The sequence below is a fragment of the Sorex araneus genome, chromosome 1 (genome assembly GCF_027595985.1).
Source record: "Sorex araneus isolate mSorAra2 chromosome 1, mSorAra2.pri, whole genome shotgun sequence".
Classification (NCBI taxonomy): domain Eukaryota; kingdom Metazoa; phylum Chordata; class Mammalia; order Eulipotyphla; family Soricidae; genus Sorex; species Sorex araneus.
Window position 1 is genome coordinate 233,593,685 of NC_073302.1, and position 23,607 is coordinate 233,617,291.

The 23,607-nt window shown below is 38.6% G+C and overlaps 1 protein-coding gene across 5 annotated transcripts in view; it reads right to left on the bottom strand.

Moving 5' to 3' along the window:
- NBEA (neurobeachin) overlaps positions 1-23,607 on the bottom strand; it is a 625,086-nt gene that overhangs the window by 123,667 nt on the left and 477,812 nt on the right. For all 5 annotated transcript variants that reach the window (XM_055142057.1, XM_055142054.1, XM_055142047.1 and 2 more), the window contains 2 exons: positions 3,251-3,368; positions 2,836-2,938 (listed from right to left, as the gene is read on the bottom strand). In XM_055142057.1, coding sequence (XP_054998032.1) covers positions 2,836-2,938; positions 3,251-3,368 — 221 coding nt within the window. The remainder of the gene's footprint in view (positions 1-2,835; positions 2,939-3,250; positions 3,369-23,607) is intronic.

Sequence of the window (23,607 nt, forward strand, 5' to 3'; positions counted from 1 at the left end):
CTACGCAAGCCAGTGAGAGAGCCCCCTCGTTTAACCTCTCTAAATAACGAGATGGCTCAAAATGACGGGTGCACAAGCCGTGCGAGTGGAGGACCCTGGTTTGGTGCTCAGCACCAGGAGTCCCTGAACACTGTTGGGGTGGCTGCGGCAACTTCCGAGCAGCGTGAGCTAACCACACTAAGCACGGAACCACTCAGTGGGGCCGAATACGGCTGCGGCTCCTCTCCCAGTGTCCTGAGCACTGTTTAAGAGCCTCCCAAATGGAATAATATAAAACCAAAAAGTAATCAAGATCTTACATGTCACGCCCATAAGTTTATGGACACATTTGTAGATCGATCCACTTACAGACCTGCCTACCTTACCTCTTAACTCTTAACTGTACACGCACATATGTGTATACACTGTTACATGTGTGCTTATGGTTTTCGAAGTGTCCTTGGTATACAGTCTCAAGCTATATATAATGTCTCTTTTCAAAGATACAAGTTCCAGTTGAGAGCAAATGATTATCATTCCTCTTGTGACATGTTATTCATTTTTTCAACTAAGACGTACTGCATTTCTTCCAAGTACGTGGCTCTGGTAACTATTCTCCAGAAAGTAATGGCAGTCCTAACCCTATTCTCAGCAGCCCCGTTGTTCTCCCACTCACTGCCTGACCCCCAACTGCGAGTTCTAATGAGATCACAGAAAATACACAAAACTGAACTTGTGAGAATATTCTTAGAAAGCAAAGAATGAGCTGAGCCTCTGAATAGAGAAACAAAGATACTGAAGGAAACTGTCTATAGAATGGTTGTATAAAGTAACGTCAGAAACCAAAATGCTGAATCTCTAATTTGTTTCCAGTTTTTCCATTGAGATAAATGATCTTTCAAAATCAGTCCTAGACCAAATGTGGTTATAAGGGAATTAATACTAATAATGTTGTAAGGATGACAGTTTAAAAAAGCTTCTGGCTGTCTTGAAAAAGCAGGCTCAGACAAGTCCAAGACTGCGGGAGGAAATTGCACATACTATTAAAAAAATACCTTTCGTAATCTCTGAATAATCATAACCATTAAGAAAGATATCTGGAGGCAGGAGCTTATTTTCCAAAATGAAAAAGTCAGACTTATTTGTAAATTTTAATGGCAATCCTGGAAATATTCTTGGACTGATGAGGAACCAGTTAGTAAGCACTTGGAAAAAGAAGCAGAGGTTCCTACATATCCGTTTGGGTTCAATACAGTCAAGTCTTGCAAAATTAACTTTTCTTTGTTTGATAGATTGAGTGCATTTTTCCCTTTCACCTATTTTTTTTTAATAAGCACTTCATTATCTACTAATGTCTTAATTTAATCTTGTCATTCTGCTAGCAAATACTCTCAGCATGTACACACATGTCAGTGAATTGGTCTTACACGGAAGCTTAATTTGAGAAGAGATTCGTTGCAATGCAAGTCAACTCCATCTAAGTAGCACTTAGAAAGCACCTCTGCTATTAGCAGCTGGGCTAGGTGTTGCTGATTGAAAGATAAGTAGGATATAGTCCCTGTCTTTTAAGTGTCCATAGCCTATTTAAGGGAAGATAGACAAAGATTAGTTTGCCTTTCCATTCATAAAGTGCTGCTCAATAATAACTAGGGACAAATGATCTATGTGGAAGAAACGATCTGTGCTTGTTTGCCCAAAGCTGATTATCTCTTTCTTCCTTGTCAACAGAAACCCTATTATGTTCTGGTAGGAGTTCGCAAGGAGATCAGGCTTGTATTTTCCCCTGATTTCCAGGGGACGATTACACGAAGCCCGTAAACTCATTAGAATTTGGCAGTGATTATTTCCGATGTGGAAGGTGACCTCATTCTGGTCAAAGGGACTGAGGGTTTTGAGATATATATTCCTTCTTAACAAATGGAAGTTCGAGGAGAAATGTTTTGTCTTTGTACTTGCATTCAAGCTATGTGAAATGATATGAGCAGTGGTGGTGATTATCTGAATACCTTCATTCGGCTGCCAATTGAGAGTTCTCATATTGGGGATCACTTAGATTTTAAAAAAAGGCTGAAAAGCTCTTATGCGAAACACATGTTTGGTTAAGTTTTCAGTTCCTAGAATCCCAAACCTGACATACCACATTTTCTATTTCCTACTAAGAGATTAGTGTCTTTGAATGAAACAAGATTCAAAATGATGCTTTAAAAATACCAAAATGGGGCTGGAGAGATGGCTCAAAGGGCTGAGAGAATATTCTTCACAAGGAAGTCTGGCACTCCATATTCCTGGGAGCATTGCTGGAAGTGACCCTTCCTGCACTGTGCCAGAAGTGGACCCCAGTACCACCCGTGTGAATAAAGTAAAAAACAAAGAAATAAAACGCAAAGTTGAGAGATTAATGAAATGAATAAAGCCACATCATAATTGGCGTTATCAATTACTATAAACTCTAAGAGTTTTACTACTTGAAGTATTTGTATGCAGACTCTTATAAGAATAACATATGCTATTTATAAGAATAACATTGCTATAACACAACAATTAATCACAAATAACATGAGACTTTGGAATGCTTCTTGTAAGATTTTAAGTAAAAATGTGTTAATTATGTGCTAGCTGTGCTATGCAATCAATTTTTTTACTTCCTCCCATGTATGTGTTAAATTAATTATGCCTTTACTAGTCTGCAATTCTTAGAATATCTTTTTTCATAACCTTTTTCCTATAAATGCATTGCAGAGAAAGACAATTCCTTAGTTCAAAATAATTATAATAATACGGCCCATTGACATTTATGGCATATTAAGATTGAAAGATGTTAACAATCACAGATAAAGTGGAATATGATATAATTACCTGGCTTGTGGCAAACCATAGCTGGTCCCTACTCCAACCCGAGGTAAGCTATAGACAACCTTTTTTACTGTTGCTTGATCAGGAAAATTAAACATAACTGAGGCTGTTGTAAGAAGGGGAAAAAAAAAAGATGATTTAGAATACCATAGGAGAGCTAGCCATTAGTTTCAGAAATAATTTTCAAGTGAATTTCATAAGTTATTTGTAAGGTAATGAATCTTCATGGAAAGTCAGTGTTAGAATATGACTTACTCCATGAAAAGTCCAAGATTAACATTCTAAAGCTACTCTTTTTAATTTTTATAAAGGCATATCAAAGAGATAGAGCTGGGGAAAAGTAAGTCAGTACTGCACTATGAAAATGAATAACATCCAAATATGAGAGCATTTTTCCTCAAATATATAAGGGACTTACTTCGGTTTGCCATAAATACTTCCAGAGCAGTGTTTTGTAGAAGGTAACGTCTCGAAAATACAGCTCGTATCTCGCTGAACATCCATTTCCCATGAAGTCCCTCCGTGTACGCAAGAACCTAAAATAAACAGTTTTAAAGGAAGTGCCAGTCAGTAAAAGATGTCTCTAAGACTTAGCCTGACAATATCTTAGACAGCACCATGTAAAAGTCAGTCAATTAAAGGTTAGCTCCCTGAATTCACAACGTATCACAATACTGTCAATCATCTGATTCTATGCATTTGCAGATTTTTTCTTTTCTAAATTTTCTTCGTTGCCTCTTGAGAAAACGAAGGGGGAAAGTTACATATTCAAGGTGACCCAGTAATGCAAAACAGAATATGTGCTATAACTTTTTGGTCTTGTATTAGTTGGTTGAATCAGATGATCTGATGGGACTTCATGTTCTTTCCAAGTATACCTTTCTCTTTACTTGCTTAAAGGAAAAATCACCCACAAATGTCCATGTGATCAACCCATGAAACGGACTATGATTTTATCCAAGCCAAATACTACTCAACTTTGTGACTGTAGTGTGGAAGCAATAATAAACAATGTGCAGAGAAGAAAAAAATGAGCACAGTAGTGTTCCCATGAAATTTTATTAACAATGAGAGAAGTGGCTTCACTTTAATTCTGGAGTGTGGCTGATCCAGGGCTTACACCAATGGATGGCAAGGTTATTTTCTGCTTTCCCAGATTTCCTTGCCACTAGGGCTAAAGACTTTTGACCTAGGCACTGGATAATGAGAAGAAAACCAAAGTCAGTCAGGATGTTTCAGTAAAGCTGATATAAAGTCATATGTAGTTGGTCCACTCTCCTTCACCTTTTTGCTTGAATGGAGATGTGATGGCAGATGGATTGATGGCTCTAATAATGAGGAGGAAATCCAAGGGAATAGCACATAGGATGGCTCTAATATTGAGCTACTGAAACAATCTCAGCAATCACCCATATCTGGACTTCTTGTTACATGATACAGATAAGTCACATTTGATTAAACCACTGTAGTCAAATCTGCAACAAATTCATTCTTTTCTGATAGGCCAACATAGGGTAATAATACATGAACACATTTTCACTTGCAATGGTATAGTCTGTATAATCTGCTTGCCTATAATTAAATGGAAATTAATTAATTTTTATGAAACTAATTTCATAAAAATGGAAATTAGTTGCTGAGCTAGTGTTAAGCTCATATATATTTTGAAAATAAGTTATAAATTCCTTTTCTACATGTATTTTCTTCACACATTATATATTTATTAACTATGATTCTATATGCATATACATGCATATGTGTGTATATAGATATATCAGTATCTACCTACTGCTATACAAATGATATATTGGTCTTTTTATTCCTTGAAAATTGCATTTTCTAACTTTCCAAACCAGTTTCTGTATTTCTCTAGGTACAGGAAGATCTTTGGAAGATGTTAGGTACCTATTCAAATCCTAAAACATTTTGAGGTCAGACTCCCATTTAAGTCTTAGCTCTACTGTTTAGAAGCCTTTGAAAATTATTTAATGCCATCTGATTTTCATCATCTGAAAAAGAGGCAATAATATCTATTCTTAGTTTAAGTTGAGAGAATGAATGTAAAGTATATCCTTGCCTATTATATTTAAGCTCTGTTTGTAAATGCATATGTCTTATTATTGCACAAAAAGGACAGCTGGTTTTTGGTTTCTAAATCCAAATATTTTAGATATTTAACAAAAGCATTACATCATACAATTTATATTTATAAATTCTTACTTGAGTACAATATTTTCCAGGATTGAATTTTATAAACTAATATTCAAAAGGGGAAAGAGAACTAATGGGATTGATAATTTTGGTTTTTGTCAAGTAGGAAAAATGTTAAGAAAAATATGATAGTAACAAAAACAGACTTTATCCACGATCACAATTATCGACCATATACGGCATATAATATTTATTTATAAAGGTCATGTGAAAACCCAAATAGTAAAATGGGCACAACCTCACAAAAATGAAGACCCTACCCATAAAAGTTATGCTGACACTGTGCACAGGCATATGTGAATATACATATAATCATAGACATATGTACGTACATATTCAAAGACACATATATTCATATTCTTTCTTATTTCCCTCTGTGGGGGGCATCAAGCAATTAATCTGTGACCCAGTACCCTTTCCATGACCATGTTAGCTTATTTTCCTTATAGCAGAAGGTAGCTCACAAATACCAGATAGTTAAGACTTCTTTAATGTTCCAGATAAAATTGTCTTTCCAAGTGTGCCAGTTGATACAGCTGATTGTTTTTCAAATCCATCTATAATTGCCTGTTCCGTGAAAATGAATTTACTCCTTTTGTTTTTCTTTTGCTAGCTTGGGGAAGGATACTGAAGAGAAAATGCAGGAAGAAGGGACTTTTCTTTCTGAATCTGGTTTATCCATTCAACAGTTCCTGTAGCTCAACAGAGCCCTGAAGGGTTGGGACAGACAAAAGTACTAACTAGCACGCTTTCCCAGAACAACTCCTATCCCAGGGAGCTTTGCAGCCGAGCGTCTTCGTTGAATCTTCCCCCACGAACTGCTTGATGAATACTGGATTGCTGGAGAAGTCAGAGCTCCAGCAAGCTCTCGGGTCTGGGTACCAGGATGATTTTTCCATGAGCAAGGCTTCCCCCGCAAGGCCTGGAGGGCCTCTACCTTGGATTCAGTGTCAGCTCTCATGGCAGGGTCTGGACCTTATATGCTGTTTCGAGATTCCTTTGAGTACTTTTCATTTCTTATTAATAATTCCCTTGTCACTCCAATCTCCTGCTATAGTTGATACTGTAATTAATTATATTAAACTTCTGTCTAAATTGCGATGTGGTTTTGTGCCCCTGATCGGATCCAGACTGATACACACACTCAGACACTTCTCCGACTACCACTTTCTTGGCTCCAGGGTGGAACCACAATAGTCCTCAGGGACCTTGGGAGCAATAAAAAGGAAACTGAGATCATCCAAGAAAGTCAATAAAACCTGGAGCAAGGACTAAAAGGAGATAAATTAAATTAAGGAAAGAAATAGAGCGAAGGGGAAGGGGAGAAGAGATAGATGAGAAGCAACGAAAGCAGGGGTGAAAGGAATCAGGTACATTGGTGATGTGAAGGAATGATGGAGCTAAATATCCAAACCAGAGAGTGAACAACATTGAAATCGAAGATCCAAACTTTAATAACCAGACATAAAAGAAGCCTGTCAAGGTGGCAGGTGTGGGGTGGGAGGTAGAGTAGGAGAGGGAACCCGGAGTGCTGGTGGGGGGTAGTTGATTGACATTGTGTCAGGATTGTTGATGGGTGGAGCACTGTATGTCAAAAGTCAAACTATGAATAACTTTGCAACTCAAAGAACTTTACTGAAATAAAATTTGGGAAAAAACTAAAATAAAACAATTTTTTCCCAGCAACTAGTAAAATAGCTCAGGAAGCAAATTCTAAGACATAAATCCTCAAGTCCAAGGCTCTTTTGAAGAAGGGCAGCGTATCTGAATAACTGTACAATTGTTATCAAAAGCACTATGGGAAAAATTATTTAAATATGCATATTTTATATCACTTTATAAAATATAGCAATTTTACAATCACCCACATTATATTTAAGTGCCAGAAATTCTCTAAGAGGGCCAAGGAATGTAGCTCAGTGGTAGAGCACCTGATTTGCATGTATGATGCCCTGTGTTTAATCTCTGGTACTACAAATTTTGAAAAAAAGAAGAAAAATTATTTAAACAGGCTAATAAAAGTTAATGTTCTGAACAGATAATAATTCATGATAGAAAACCCAAAAGTATTTTCTTTAATTTTCAATCTGTCTCCTGATTTTCTTTTAAGAATGACTACAGAATAAAAGTATCCCCTACTTTTTAAAATTTAAGAATGGTTTGATAGTCCTCCCTATGAGCTGCCTTTCCTGGAATCCAATTTATGAACCCCCAGTCTGGCCTATTAACCACATTTAATTCTGCAGGGCTTGGGTCTGTCCATTCCCTCTGATATGAGAGTTCCATGAGAACAGGACCTTCATGGATCTAACACACAGCACCAATAACTGTATCTGGAACATATGGACTCACACACATTGTCCTGTTGAATAAATATCTAAGAAATGAACAGAGAGAATACATGGAGTGGGGGCAATTGCAAAGAAAGCTTACTAAGTGTGTGCATTTTTAACTCCTTTGCAAAACAAATTGTTTTCTCATTTGATTTATAGACTTCTCATGTTTATTTTCTTCATAGTTAGACCACATTTCTAACTTTAGGTTTAATCAACACCTAAAATAAGCAACTGAATAATAGTAAGTAGTTTCTCTTATCGTATGTTGCATCCCTACAGAAATCTAGACTTGTTATAATCCACACTGCAAGATTTTGTCATTACCAAAACCCAAACAAACAGACTTCAATCTGTAAGATTTAGGAGGGCATTAAGACAGTCATTTTGACTCTTCTATAATAGATTTATGCCTCTCACTCAAGCAAACACAGCTGCTGAGGTCTGTCACAGAACATCATCAGATGTTCTACAATGGAAGGAACATGGTTTACAGTAGTATACATGTCCGTCCTTTGACCATACATTTCAATGCTAAACTATATACGATCTGCCAATGGGTGAATTTCCCCTCATCACTGTCACTAGCTTCTTCATGTGACTCCTTTTGAACCAGTTTTATTTCTGAAAAAATAACTACCACTTAAAATAGTAAGGTTAACAGAGATACAATTAGAAAGAGAGTTGTTAAGGGGGAAAAACTCATTAAGATTCAAATACATTTTGTGATTGCCATGGGCAACCTTGGACTTCAAATTTAACCTCTGTTGATGGACACAGGGGAAGTCCTCATTTACCTCCTGAGATATTACTAGCATATTTCTGAAAAGCATGTGAAGGATGAAGTAAAATGGTTTAGACAAAAGACAATGCTCAGTATAATACAATTCCAGGTCTTCAATTTATTTCTATTTCAAAAAATAAAGAAATATCACTTATAGTTGATTGAGTACTCGGCTTATGGCACATTTTTCTGAAAATTGGGGCATAAGCCCAGAGGTGAAATACACTCAAACACTGTATTTTATTGTTCACATTTTTTCCTAAACCATGCAAAGACTTTCATCATCGAGAGATCATGGCTTTGTTACCCTTCTTCAGCCAATACTTCCACATTATCTGGATTGTGCTGGTCTCTTTCTCCAAATCATTTAATATGCTCTAAAATCAAATCAATAAATACTAGCTAGCTCCCCCAGTTTCATATACATATTTTAAAAACAATTTTTAGTACATCATATAGTTGATAAAGAACCCTAAAGAACCTTGATCTCAAATTTTACAGATTTTTTTTTCTTTTTGGGTCATACCTGGCGATGCACAGGGGTTACTCCTGGCTCTGTACTCAGGAATCACCCCTGGCGGTGCTCAGGGGACCATATGGGATGCTGGGAATCGAACCCAGGTTGGCCGCATGCAAGGCAAACGCCCTACCTGCTGTGCTATTGCTCCAGGCCCTCAAATCTTACAGATTTTGCAGTTTCCTTAAGTGAACACTAAGGTATTTTGAGCTAATAGCTTAATGTCCCAAAGAAATTAGGGAAGAAAATGTTCACATTGCCTTATACCCCAAGGTCTGCCCCACTCGCTATCAATTGAAGCCCACTGGAAAGCAATAAAACAAACAAACAAATCCCCAGTTACCAGAGGCTCCTGTAAACCACTTCACCTAAATGTGCCCTTAACACATATTATTTGATGATGCTGTTGAAGAAAATGAAGGTTTCTGTGCACTCATGTGTATCAGACGTGTACATGTTGTCAGAAACATGTACTTGGCTGTCAAATTGATTTCATCTTTTATTTCCGTTTTAAGTCAGCTAATATTGTACAGTCCCCAAAAGTACTCATTTAGCAATAGCGTCTATGATCTCAAATCATCTAAAATGTACATTTGAACAAGAATTACAAGTGCTTCTATCTTTGAATAGGAAAATCTTTTTTTTGCATCAAGGAAAAGTTTCTGTTGAGAACTAATGAAACGAGGCAGTTTCCAGAGATACCGTGTGAGTTCACGAGGTTGTCATTGGCACCAGACACCTCCAGCTTGAACAGCTTCATTAAAGGGTTTTACATGTAACAAAAAGCTAGAAATGCTCATTACTCAAGTAAGTCCTATAAATGGTCACTTATCCAAGAAATGTATTTGAGATGGATTAGCTCAACAGTAATTTAAGGTTGGCATCCACGTCTGATAGTCCATGCTCTTTCCCCATCTGCCAGCAGAGAAGAGAGGGCTTGGAGTTCTCAAGTGACCGTGGAGGTTCTCAAGTGATCAACTCTCACTGATAGTGTGAGGACGTGGGGCGCTGCAAAGAGTGAGCTACTCAAAAGTCTTCCCAAAGGATTCTCAGCACAGGTTTCTTCACCAAAAGTATGCATAAGATATACGAAGCAGGGGCAGAAGTTAGCACAGCGGGTAGCGGGTAGGGCATTTGCCTTGCACACAGCCGACCCAGGTTCAATTCCCAGCATCCCATATGGTTCTCCGAGCACCGCCAGGAGTAATTCCTGAGTGCATGAGCCAGGAGTGACCCCTGTGCATTGCCGGGTGTGACCCACCCCCCAATAAAAAAAAGAAAAAAAAAGATATACAAAGCAATAAGAAGTGTAGCAATAACTTTTCAAGAGATCAGTCAGGAACTTAACAGAGTAAGTCTCCAGAACCTTGACTTCTGAAAACTGATCCACTGACACTGAGCCCCCAGAGAACAAGTTCTCTATCCCATCCTCCTGTCTCCTGGTCTTAACTCTGCTTAAATAAGACAAAACAAAACAAAGTACTCTTCATGGTGTATTGCTTATGTGACACAATTCCCTGAGGATGAGGGGGCAGCAAGTGAGGGACAAATCAGACTACTGATGCAGGAGTTGTGTACATGCCATCAAAGACTTGATTTTTAAAGTCCTTTTGGGGCTCTGGATATAATACAGTAGTCGGGGCACCTGCCTACACGAGCCCAGCCTGAATTCATTTTCCATCACGGGGTCCCCCAGCTTTGTGGGTGCAGCTCTGGAGGCTCCTAGCACCCCTGGGTGGCCCAGGTCTCCCCACACTCTGTGCCTGAGCAGCCGCGTCTCCCTGGGCCCTGTCATGCAAGTGCTGTCCTGACTGGCTGAGAGCCGAGGGGCGCCAGGATGCTACAAGCTGAAAAAATGTTTTTTTAAACACTCTTTTTTGCAACTCTGTTCTTTCTCAATTCAAAGATTTCAATGTATTGAATTGGGCTGTCAGTTATGAGAGAATTACAAATAATATTTTTATAGTCTCTAGTTGAGTTCAGTTTACCACTTAGAAGTGGCTCAACAAATTTTAAGAACATCAACACAGTAACACTTCAATATTATTCTATTTATATAAATAAGACTTTTCAAAATGTTTACTAAAAAAATAAAATGAAAAACAGCTCTATGATGGTCCACATGATACTAGTAATAAATAACATTCATATATGTCTATATTAACTATTCATCTCACTGAGATAAATTTCTAACAGCACTTTACTTTTTGTGTTTAATATTAATTCCTCAAAGTTCCCTTATTTAGTCTGATCATAAACAAGATACTTATAACAGTAATGTATGCAGTTTAATAAAATTACTGTAGTTAGATTTCTATGATCCTAGTGTTTTAAAAAATTAAATGCTCATTTTATAACCATAAATATCATTTTCAGATGATAATAGAGTGATCAATAAAAGACTAACAGAAGACTTACAATCACAAATATTTTATATTAGACACAATTTGAAGAGGAAGCCAAATGAAAACATGACTCTAAAGAGAATAGTTTCAATACCCAAGGATAGTTGAGATAAGTACCAGGAGGTTTGCTCCACGGCTTGGAAGCTGGCCTCACATGCTGGGGGAAAAGGCAGCTCAGATAGAGAAGAGAACACCAAGCAAAGGGTGTTTAGAAGGCCTGCTTGGGATGGGAGATGCGTGCTGAAAGTAGACTATAGACTGAACATAATGGCCATTCAATACTTGCATTGCAGACCACAACATGCTAAAGAAGAGAGAGAGAGTACTGGGAACATTGGTGGTAGAGAATGGGCACTGGTGGAAGGATGGGCACACGATTATTGTATGACTGAAATGCAAGCATGAAAGTTTGTAAGTCTGTTATTATAGCTCACGGTGATTCATTAAAAAATAAAAAAATAAAAAATATATTAAAAAATTTAAAAAATAAACAGAACAGTTTCTTACAAGGAGGAAATTCTAAAACGAACAACAGCATGCGGATCACCATTAGATATAGTTGATTCCATTGAGTATATATGAAAAGTTATAATTTTACTAGGTCAATATTTAGAAATCACTGTATGTCACATTTTTCAAAATGTTTATACTTGTGAAAAATACTACCTTAAATATGTGTGATGTAGTTTATAAATTTATAGTTTATAATTTTTAATTTTTACTGGATAAAAAGTGTTAGTGACCAGCTGCAACAGATTACTTCCAACACTTTAAAGAAGCTTGTTGGTATCTGATGCTAAAGCCATGCCTTAGTTATTACTTGACCATAATGAATGCAGTCATTGAAAATAAACCATCAAGCTAAGGGCTGGAGCTCATGCTTTGCATGAGGAGGGCTCAATTTTTGGCATAGCGTGATCCCCTGAGCAGACTGGGAGGGACCCCAAAACTGCCTGTATTCCCAAAACTACAAACCAAATGGACAAAGACTATAAAAGCAAAACAAGTTTTTTAAAAATTAAACAGTCCAAAATGTACACAGAAAATGATGAGCTATGAGGAAAGCAAATAATTCAGTAATATAAAATGAAATGAGAAATGACTTAAACATGAGGAAAACAGAAATGACTTGGGGCTGGAGCAATAGCCCAGCGGGTAGGGCGTTTGCCTTGCATGTGGCCAACCCAGGTTCAATTCCCAGCATCCCATATAGTCCCCTGAGCACCGCCAGGGGTAATTCCTGAGTGCAGAGCCAGGAGTAACCCCTGTGCATCACCGGGTGTGACCCAAAAAGAAAAATAAATAAATAAAATTTCTTTAAAAAAATGACTAAGAAATCAAGCTTACAAAATTAAGATTTTTTACAAAGTAAATTCTCAGTCAAAATGAAACAATGCTGCTAAAATTCTGAGAATACATAAAGTCATGATTAGCACGTGAGTTGAATTTTAGGGTTGAAATACCTTATTATATTTATTTATAGTTTTTTTTTTTGGAAGCCATACCTGGCAGTGCTCAGGGCTTACTCCTTGCTCTGTGCTATGGGGTTATTCTAGGGTTGACCACATGCAAGGCAAGCATCCTACCTACCATACTCTCTTTCCAAATCCCCAAAATACCTTAAAATGGAGAGAAATGTTAGTAGCTGCTCATTGAGGGCATTTTATTTAAAAAGCTTGCAGTTTACTCTGATTCACCTATTTACGTACCTGAATAGGATAGATTTAGAGGCTCCCTAGACTCAGCCTCTCATCTTAGTAGCTGTGAGAGCTCAGGCAATTTGTCAATTTTCACTTCTTTAGTTTTCTTATCATAAGATTAGTAAAACAACAGTATCTAAACTTCTTGGGTAGTTTATGAGAATTGGATGAGATGACACACTCACCCCCTTCTCTCTCTTTAAATGCTTAGTACCATGCCTGGTCCACAAGAACAGATGAACAACACCTAATGACTGTGATTATAAACTCCTTCCTTGCATGTGAACAGAAAATACACACATGAACACTACTGCAGGGAAGGAAGCAGAAAACGAGACAGTAATAGCAAACAACAGTAAGAAATCATTTAGTGGAGAGTAACAGGAGCGATAGCGCAGCGGGTAGGGTGTTCACCTCGCATGCAGCAGACCCGGGTTTGATTCCTCCGTCCCTCTTGGAGAGCCCAGCAAGCTATCAAGAGTATCTCGCCCGCAAGGCAGAGCCTGGCAAGCTCCCTGTGGCGTATTCGATATGCCAAAAACAGAACAAGTCTCACGATGGAGACGTTACTGGTGCCCGCTCGAGCAAATTGATGAGCAATGGGGGATGATAGAGATACAGTGAACAATGTGTATTGCTGGTGGTGGGGGAGCAGCAGGGAAAAAACTGTCCCTCGAAGAAGGAACATTAAAAATTCCCACATGGTTCTTTATAGAATGGGTCTAGGTTGTCTCCACATAATGTCAAGAGGAGAGAAGTGAAAAGTAACATTAGAGTAATAGAGATGGGTGCGCCTGGACACGAGCAGCATTATTATTCTCATTAAAGCGTGTGTATTTTGGGCTGAGAACAATGGAGAGCCACTACATCAAAGAAGAGGTGGATAATTAAGCATTAGAGACCAGGGTTGGAGGAATAGTGTAGAAGCTAATTAATTTGACTAGAGAAGGAGTGCAATGCTCCAATACACTATGCAGATGTTATTTAAAGTATTCAGTGGCTACCACAAAAAAAATGCTATTTGGGGCCAGAGAGATAGTACAGCAGGTAATACACTTGCCTTGCCCTTGGATGATGCAGATTCAATCCCTTCTAGCATGTATTGGTCCTGCTAGCATGCAGCACCACCAGAAGTAATAAGTGAGTGTAGAGCCTAGAGGAACCCCTCAGCATTGCCATGTTACTCAAAAATAAAATCAAAAGTCCTGAGAATGTTATTGTGCCTCTTCAATAACATCCCTCTGAAAGTGATATGTATTAATCAATGCATCTATTGAAGTTACATACATCCTCTTAACCTGCATTTCTCAACTAAGGGCCAGTCAAAATTTCCAGTGATATTCCAAGGAGTCAGGGGCCATATGGTTCCTCCTGAACATTTTACAAATTCCATAAATTTCATTTCATTTACAGATTTTACAACAATTCACAAAAACCCCATGCATGAGGGGCCCTTGAATAATCAACTGATAGGACAGGAATGGGGGTAGAAAATAAGATCTGAAGGGGACCCAAGTCAGAAAGAGGTTGCTAAAGTGTTGAGCTCTGAGGGTGAGGATGAGGTTGTAATTTACTTTGTATTTCTTATAGAATCTGAACATGGAAAAAAAACAATCAACTTCTATGAATATATATAAACATATATATTTATATATAATAGATATATTTGTTTATATATACATAAACAAACTTTGTGTTCCCCTCAGGAGTCCTTTGCATCCATTTTATCTTCAAATGTGCATTCTCAAAATTATGGTCAAATTCTCAAATTTAAAAATAGCATTGGTCAGTGTGCTTTGTTCTCCCAGGATTGTCCCCATATGTAAGAATCATATATTGGACCATGTTCTTATTTCCTCAACTGGTAAACTTGAAAATCTGGTATTGTTTCCTCTGCTACCACTTTTGATAGGAAAAGAAGATATGTGTGTGTGTGTGTGTGTGTGTGTGTGTGTGTGTGTGTGTGTGCATAACTAGAAAGAAAGTTCTGACTTCTAGCACTTGCTTTCATTTCCAAACTGAGCATACAAATTCCCCATGTTTATTCTGCATAGTGACCATTTTTTATTCTTTCTGCCTATCCTATGTTTAAATTTATTTTCTTCTTTATTAGGTCATTTGTTTTTTCTGTGTAAGTTTTCTCTCTCTCTCTCTCTCTCTCTCTCAAACCAATAGAGTATTAAGAGTTTGATTTTTGTAGCTATGGTAAACTGTCTACATAAATGTGTTTTCTTTTTTGGAACTATTTTATATCAAAGTGACAGGTAGAATCACAAAAGATTCAGGATTAGGGGTTGGGAGTTGCGGTGTTATTAATGCAATAGTGAAATCATTCTTACGTTACAGAGCAGATGTTAAAGAAGCTTTTCACTGGAGATCTAATTATGCTACAAGATGAATTTTTGAAACATCAAAAACATTTTATGAAAAACTTCAACACATGCAAAATTTGGAAAAGCACGTAATGAGGAGATAATTCTTAAATTTTTTAACTTATGGATGAAACTATTTTTCTTCCATTCTGTATTTGTCAACCTGGAAATAATTGCGTGAAATACAAGTCGGTGCACTTTTCAATTCATATCAGAATTTCAAGAGTTAAGCCATATTATACCCCATTATTTCACAAAAATCATTACAGAATGTATATAGAGCATATGTGCTTTTGGTAAACAGTAGGTATTTAAGAAGTGGCAACTATGATTAATAGTAGCATATGATCCACTGTTTAGCCACAAATGTGTACTCTGCCAAGTTTTTAAATTCTAGCCGCCCTGAACACTCTCAGGTCCCAAATGCTCCACGCTCTGTCACGCTTCTATGCTTCTGCACATGGTCTTTCTTCTGCCTGGCAGATTCCTTCCTATTCTGTTCCTCTGATTAACTCCTATTAATGACTCAGCTAGAATAGCCTGCTGCTCCCTCGGAGAACCCTGTGCCCTCCTTCTCACCACACTTACCAAATCCTACTATAATCATAGGCTTACTTGTTGGTCTTTCAGTAACCTGTGAACTCACGGGAGGCAGAATTCCCAGAACATCTCCGCCTCTTTATTCTGAGAAGAAGCCAGCTCATAGCAGTAAGTTAACAGTAGTAATTAATTCTGGTTGCATTAGTAGTTGTGTATTTAGTAATAAAACAGGCAGAAAAGTTGTCATTTTATATGACTTGTGTTCTTTGAAAGTACTCATATGAAAAGACTCTGGAGTTGATGCTCACTTCACTCAGTACTGACCTGGATATGGAAGCTGTCTTTCCTTCTTGACTGCCTTTGCACCAAGCTCACTACATTATTGTGGTGGCCGCGATGGACTCAATCTGGATGAAGGTTTGGCATGTTAGTCACCTAGGCAGGAAAGCCATAACTAGGTAGAAGAGCAACAGTGGCTATGAGACCCATGTCCATCAGAGCCATATTGTCATGAACATGGGCTGGTTAACCCAAAGAGACGATTTTCTGTAATGATTTGAATGAGAAATATAAGGAGATTAGCATCTCAGAAAGATGGGAAGAAGCTTGAAGGGCAAAGGCAGTTTACCAGAAATCCCACAGCAGCAGGAAGAGATAGCTCTAGTGCTGTCACCTCTCCCGGGTTCGGGACACACGTCATTATGTCACACCACTCTCCCTCTCTCCCGGTTCTCAACATGAAGGTCTCTGTCTCTCTTTGTAGCAGACTGTTCTCCATTGCCAAACCAACACTCATGTTCCTCTTTCTCTGTGAGCATCTTCCTTCCCAACTTGCATGTCTACTCATCCTCAACTTTTTTCAACTTTGTTTCATCGACTGACCTCTTTTGCTAGGTAAAATTTTTCCACTGCACTCTCTTAGCATCACAATGATGAACACAGGCATAATTTTCCAATTGTGTTACTAATACATTTATTATTTATCCCTGATCACTTGTTTCTGTTCATTATTGTACCCCTGTTGTTTTGCATTGGGACACTTGATGTTATAGATGCTCAAGAAACAATTTGGTGAATGGACTTGGAGGCATATGGAGGGTCACTCACTCTGACCTGGCAATGAGACAAACAAAGGGGTAACTGACACTGTGGTGATAGTGGCTATCCATGGAGGACAGAAGTACTAAAAAATTCAAATAAGACAGGGTTACTGGAAATACCACTTTTTTCTGAAAAGAATTTCCCAATTAGGGTCTAGGAAGATGACTCAAAAGGGCTGGAGCACATGCTTTGCAGACACAAAGCTTAGATTCAATCTCTTACCTTGCATGATTCTCTGAGCACTATCAGGAGTGATTTTATAGCACTGAGCAGGGAGTAGCTCCTGAGCACTGCTGAGTATAACTCAACCTTTCATCCCCCTAAAATTTCCCAATCATATTTCTTTACCATTTTCTGCAATGAATTCTGCATAGAAACAACTATTTACCTTTTTTAAAAAAAATTTATTTATTTTTAATTAGTGAATCACCGTGAGGGTACAGTTACAGATTTATACACTTTTGTGCTCATGCTTCCCTCATACAAAGTTCGGGAACCCATCCCTTCACCAGTGCCCATTCTCCACCACCAATAAACCCAGCATCCCTCCCACCCTCCCCAATCCCATCTCCCCCCACCCCACCCTGCCACTGTGACAGAGCATTCCCTTCTGTTCTCTCTCTGATTAGCTGTTGTGGTTTGCAATAAAGGTGTTGAGAGGCCTCTGTGCTCAGTCTCTAGCCCTCATTCAGCCTGCAACACCCTTCCTCCCGCATGGCCTTCGACTACATTATAGTTGGTGATCCCTTCTCTGAGTTACCCTTTCCCCAGAATGTGAGGCCAGCCTCCAAACCATGGAGTCAACCTCCTGGTACTTATTTCTACAATTCTTGGGTATTAGTCTCCCACTCTGTTATTCTATATACCACAGATGAGTGCAATCTTTCCATGTCTGTCTCTCTCTTTCTGACTCATTTCACTCAGCATGAAACTTTCCATGCCGATCCACTTATATGCAAAATTCATGATCTCCTTTTTTCTAACAGCTGCATAGTATTCCATTGTATAGATGTACCAAAATTTCCTCAACCAGTCATCCGTTCTAGGGCATTCGGGTTTTTTCCAGATTCTGGCTATTGTAAACAGTGCTGCGATGAACATATAAGTGCAGATGTCGAGAAACAACTATTTACCTTTTTACAGTCTATTCCTGCCTAGGTAGGCAGGGGCAGAGGTGCTTGGGTCATACCTGACAATGCTCAGGGCTTCCTCCGGGCTCTGCATTTAGATATTTTGGGGATCACTACTGACAGGGCTGCTTGGAGGAAAATACAGGTTGCTGGGATCATATGCGGGTCAGCCAAGTCCAAAGCAACTGCCTTACTCACTGTATATTATCAGTGATAATTGATCTCTAATTCCAGTTCAACCGATAGTTTTTGTTTTGTTTGGGGCCACAATTGGCAGTTCTCAAGGCTTACTCCTGGATCTTCACTCAGGAATCATGCAGATGAGGCTCAGAGGACTGTATCTGAGTCAGGGATCAAACCTTGGTCAGCTGTGTGCACGGCAAGTGTCCTACCTGCTGTAATATTTCCCCAGCCCAACTGGTATGTATACCCTTAAGGTACATGATAATTTGTCTTTCTTTCTCTTAAAGTTCTCTCTTCCCACACACTAATTATGTCCCCAAAAAGGCACAGAATGAGAGCCAATCTCTATACACACACACACACACACACACACGCACACACACACACACACAGAGCCTTTCTGGTTTGGACATACTCTAAACTGACTCTTGGTGTGAGCCCTGCTCCTCCTTCAGCCTGGGTGCAACCTGAGCCATACAAACTGAGCACTGTAGCTTGATGAACTGTGATCATTTTCATGTGTACGTAGGCCATGCTGTGGAAGCAAGAACTTGGACACCAGAGGATGACAGACAAGCAGAAGTTTGATGCAGCCAGTTTCAAGATGAGGAACCTAGGGACATATAATCCCTAATACTTCCCAGCAACTTCTATTCCCGAGTACACCTGTGGCACAGTCTCTTTTCAGTAAAACAAGAACAATCAGGATGACTTTATAGGGTTGCTTTGGGTATTACGAGAATATAATATACAGTGTTGTATAAAGGCAGAACAACTCACATGTGTTGAATAAATGACTGCGCAGTCCTGAAGCCCTGGGTCAGGAGTGAGGAGAACTGTCCGACTGTGCTCTCAGCCCATACCTGTTTCTGTGGCATTAGTCACTGAGCCAAACTCTGTGGCTCCCAGTGGTTCAGTAAATTTGCTTCTTTCCTAGAACTTGTTCTTATATACTAGTTACACTGTGAGTTTAAACTATTTTGTCTGCTGTAATTCAGATTTTATGTTTAGAGGGAAAAATAATACTGTTTCAATTCCTGTTGTAAGAACACATCTGCATTTTCAGTAAAAGCACTCTGAAAATGAGAGGGGGCATACACTGGAAATCTGAGTTAAGCCAGCAGGAAGTGAAGGATGACTAATTTCACAGAGTTGCACTAGCAAGAAGAGAAAGGGAAAGATAGTAGACATAATTATGAGACAGACTGAACAGGATTGAGTAGTTTTGTCTGACTTTATGCTGAGAGAAAGAAATCAAAAGAATTTGTCTCCAGGGATACCTTGCAAGAGTAAGACCTGAACACAGGTGAGTGTTGCCCCCAAAACAAAACAAAAGGAAAAAAAAATATCTCCAGCTACTAAGTAAATGGTTTTCTCTGCCATGGTCTAGGTTCAGAATTACCAGTAGACTATGAAGAATATAGTAAAGGCCGACTCTAGAAACTCAGAATGAAAAGGCAAGTGAAGGAGAGAAACAGAGAGCGGATATTAGAGGGGAGGATTGGAGGAATTGAGAGATGGGTCCTGGACATACTGGTCACTAGGTGTATATGTATATATGTAAACCAGACAGCTGTCAACACTGAGCATAGGACCCGCGCACAATCGTTAAACTTAAAAATGTTAGGGAGGCCGAATGGAGGGGGTTGGAAGGAGCCTGTGAACACTGGTGGGACACTGACACTGGTGGTGGGATTGGTGTTGGGACACTATGCCTGGTCACATTTATAAATTATGAACACATTTGCAAATGATGGTGCTGAAGTCAAAACAAAACAGCACTATTTTGGAAAGAGAAAACAGACTGGAGGTTCACTGCTTCACACTGGATTGGGGATGTGGTGTCACCTTGCATGGTATCATCCCCATAAAAATGAACTTGCACAAAGACAACCATGAATCAATTTACATTTGGACACCTTAAGGAACTAAAAATCAGTGCATATATAAATTGAAGTATTTAATATTTATTACTTCTCTCCATTAATAAGATAAGCAAACCTAGTTAATAGCCTCCTCTCTGGGAAGTCTGGGTCTCAATCTCAGTCAACAATGAAATTCCCCTCATGACTCAGCACAGGAAGGAGGTGAAACTCCAGTGTATGTTTGGGTAATATTCACATTTTAGTCACTGTCATCCCGTTGCTCATCAGTTTGCTCGAGCGGGCACCAGTAACATCTCCATTTTGAGACCTGTTGTTACTGTTTTTGGCATATCAAATACACCACGGGTAGCTTGCCAGGCTCTGCCATGCGGGCGAGATACTCTCGGTAGCTTGCCAGGCTCTCTGAGAGGGACAGTGGAATTGAACCTGGGTTGGTCACGTGCAAGGCCAACGCCCTACCACTGTGCTATCGCTTGTAAGAAATTAAAATTTACAACAGACACCTACATGGAAAACTATAATGAGGTAGTTCTGGCAGAGAATTCTATATCGCAAATAAACTATGTAATATTAATCTTTTATCAATTATCTGATATCTTAAATGTGGTCAAATAAGTTGTCTTTGAATTTTTTGATAGTGGAAACTCATGGCAAAGCTCATGGTGTGACATAGCACTTGGCGTAGCTGAACTTGGGGAGCACCAGGTCAAACTCCTCAGCCAATCAATGGGAGGGATCGAATGCACAACCTCTCACACGTTAGGCATGTTTTCTCCCTTAGAGCTGTCCCATAACCAAGTTCCCTCTCAGAGCAAAAAGATGCTTATTGTGCAGGGCTGTGAATTGAAAAGACTTGCAGCTGCATCATTAATACCACTAAAGTCTGGAAGGGCATTCCACAGGGGGTTAAGAAATTAATCAGGACGGGAAGCTGAGAAAAAGCAAGATATGCACATAAATGCATAATTCTCATAGTACATACCTAACGCACAAAAATATATACATAAGATACACTGAACAAGTTATTCAGTCACTTTATACAGACATTGCTATACATACCCGGCATTAAAAAGTGAAACATATCTGTGGAATATAGAATAACAGAGTAGGAGACTAACACCCAAGAATAGTAGAAATAAGTACCAGGAGGCTGACTCCATGGCTTGGAAGTTGGCCTCACATTCTGGGGAGAGGGCAGCTCAGATAGAGTAGGGATCACCAAGTAAAATGTGGTTGGAGGCCACTAGGGGGAAGGGTGAAGCGTGCTGAATGTAGACTAGAGACTGAACACAATGGCCACTCAACACCTTTACTGCAAACTACAACACCTAATTAGAGAGAGAGAACAAAAGGGAATACCCTGCCTCAGTGGCAGGGTGGGGTAGGGGGAGATGGGATTGGGGGTGGGTGGGAGCGATGCTGGGTTTATTTATGGGCACTGGTGAAGAGATGGGTTCTCAAACTTTGTATGAGGGAAACCTGAGCATGAAAATGTATAAATCTGTAACTGCACCCTCAAGGTAACTCACTAATTAAACAATAAATAAATTTTTTTTAAAAAAAGTGAAACATAAATCATAGAAAAAAAAGACAAACGCCTTTCTTGACTAAAATTATGATTAAACTTAATCCACAACAAAAGAATTAACATTAAGTGGATAATGAATTAACATTATCTTTTGTCCTTAAGATTTGCAACTATTAGTTTGATAATACTAAGCCTGTTGTGAGGAGATCAGACACTCATGAGGCACTAGTAAAAGTGCAAATTGGCAAGACTTCTGCTGAGAAAAACTGACTGACATTCACTATCAAAATTTCAAATACACGTTACCTTTAACCCTGCCATTTCATTTCTAGAAATCTATCCTAGAAATCTATCCCTTCATAAAGGCAAGATGAAGAATGAATGAGAGTATTCTTTGCAGCATTGTTTAAGTAAGTAAAGAATGGAATGAAATGACCACTGAGGGGGGAGAGTTAAAATAAAATATGAAATAAGCTTAAGGTGTCTGTTATTTGGGCTGCCTTTCTGAAAATAAACTCATTCAAATTAACAAGTAAAATGTTAGCTGTGTAGGTTAAGGGAAAATAAAGTCACAGCAAATATTGAAGCCTGAAAAAATAAGTCTATTTTTGTATGCTGCCAACCAGAGTTTGATCCCTGGCATATCACATGATCCCCTAAACAACTCCAGGAGTGATCCCTGAGCACCGAGCTAGGAGTAAATCCTGAGTATGGGTGTGGCCACAAAAACAAAAAGAAAGAAAGAAAGAAAATTAGTTACATATATTTCCTCTCAGATCTCCAAACCAAGTAAGTAAACTGAGATCCCACTTTCTTATTAGTGTCTTTGACTGTTTTAGGGCCACACCCAGTGATGCTCAGGGTTTACTCCTTACTTTGTGCTCAGGGATCACTCCTGGCTGGGTTCAAGGGAACTGATATAGTGCTAGGGATTAAACTAGGATCTACTGCATGTGAGGCAAGTGTCTTAAACCTTAACCCCTATAATCGCCGGCTCTGGCTCCGTTATTGTTTTTCATTTTTTATTATTTTAGTTTTTGTGCCACACCTGATGGTGCTCAAGGATCACTACCGGTGTGGCTTAAGGAACCATATGAGGTACCAATGATTGAACCCTGGTTGGACCTGTGAAAGGTAAGCACCCTGCCTTCTGTATTCTTCAGGATCTCTCTGGTCCTGACCCCATTATTTTTCTAATTAATAAAATACCTAATATTCAATATTATATTTAAGTTAAAAAAGCCTTTGACTAAATGACCCTGACATTGTTTATAATTAAAAAAATCATGCTTTTATAATTGTTCCTGTCTGTTTATAATTAAAAAAATTGTTTATAATTAAAAAAATACCTAACATAACATTCAACATTCATCACATGTAAAAGATCTTTGGCTATACATGGAAAAAGACTTTATTCCCCATTTAAAAAAATAGAAAAGATTCACATGCTTGTGTTCAGGTTTCTGAACTACCTTTGCCTGAAATGTATTTTTCATGGGATGAGGAAAATAGATCTCAAAGTCTTTTGAAATAAAAAAATTCACCTTGTAATAAATGCCCAATCAGCTAAACAAAAACGAAATCCCATGGAAAATCAAAACTAAATAAAAAACTGCTCTTCTTTCAACTCTTTAGCTTCATGATAAGGTTTTGAAAAGTAATATTACAATGGAAGTTTAGAATATGATAAACGACTGACAATCTCAGGCTAATCCTCACTCTGCTTTCTTTTCCTTTTACAAATTGCAAAGTCCTTAAGGTGGTCTAAGATGAACCTTGGGTCCAGTTCAAGTTTCTCGAGCCTAATTAAATGGTTCTAAATATATACATATATATATGTATATATATATATACAGATACAAGTGCTTCACTTTTACATATGGCAAAATAAATCAGCAAGAGACTAAAAGAAAGAAATGAGATGTTCCTCAGGGGCAGGTAAGTCTGATGCTAATGCTTGACTTAGAAATGGTGACAGTCTGGGGGAGCGCAGCCTTGCTGGCTGCTCTAATTTCTCCCTGGAATAGCTCTCCCAACCTTCTGCAGCACATCAAAGTCTCTGGAGCTCAATTAAAATTGGATTAT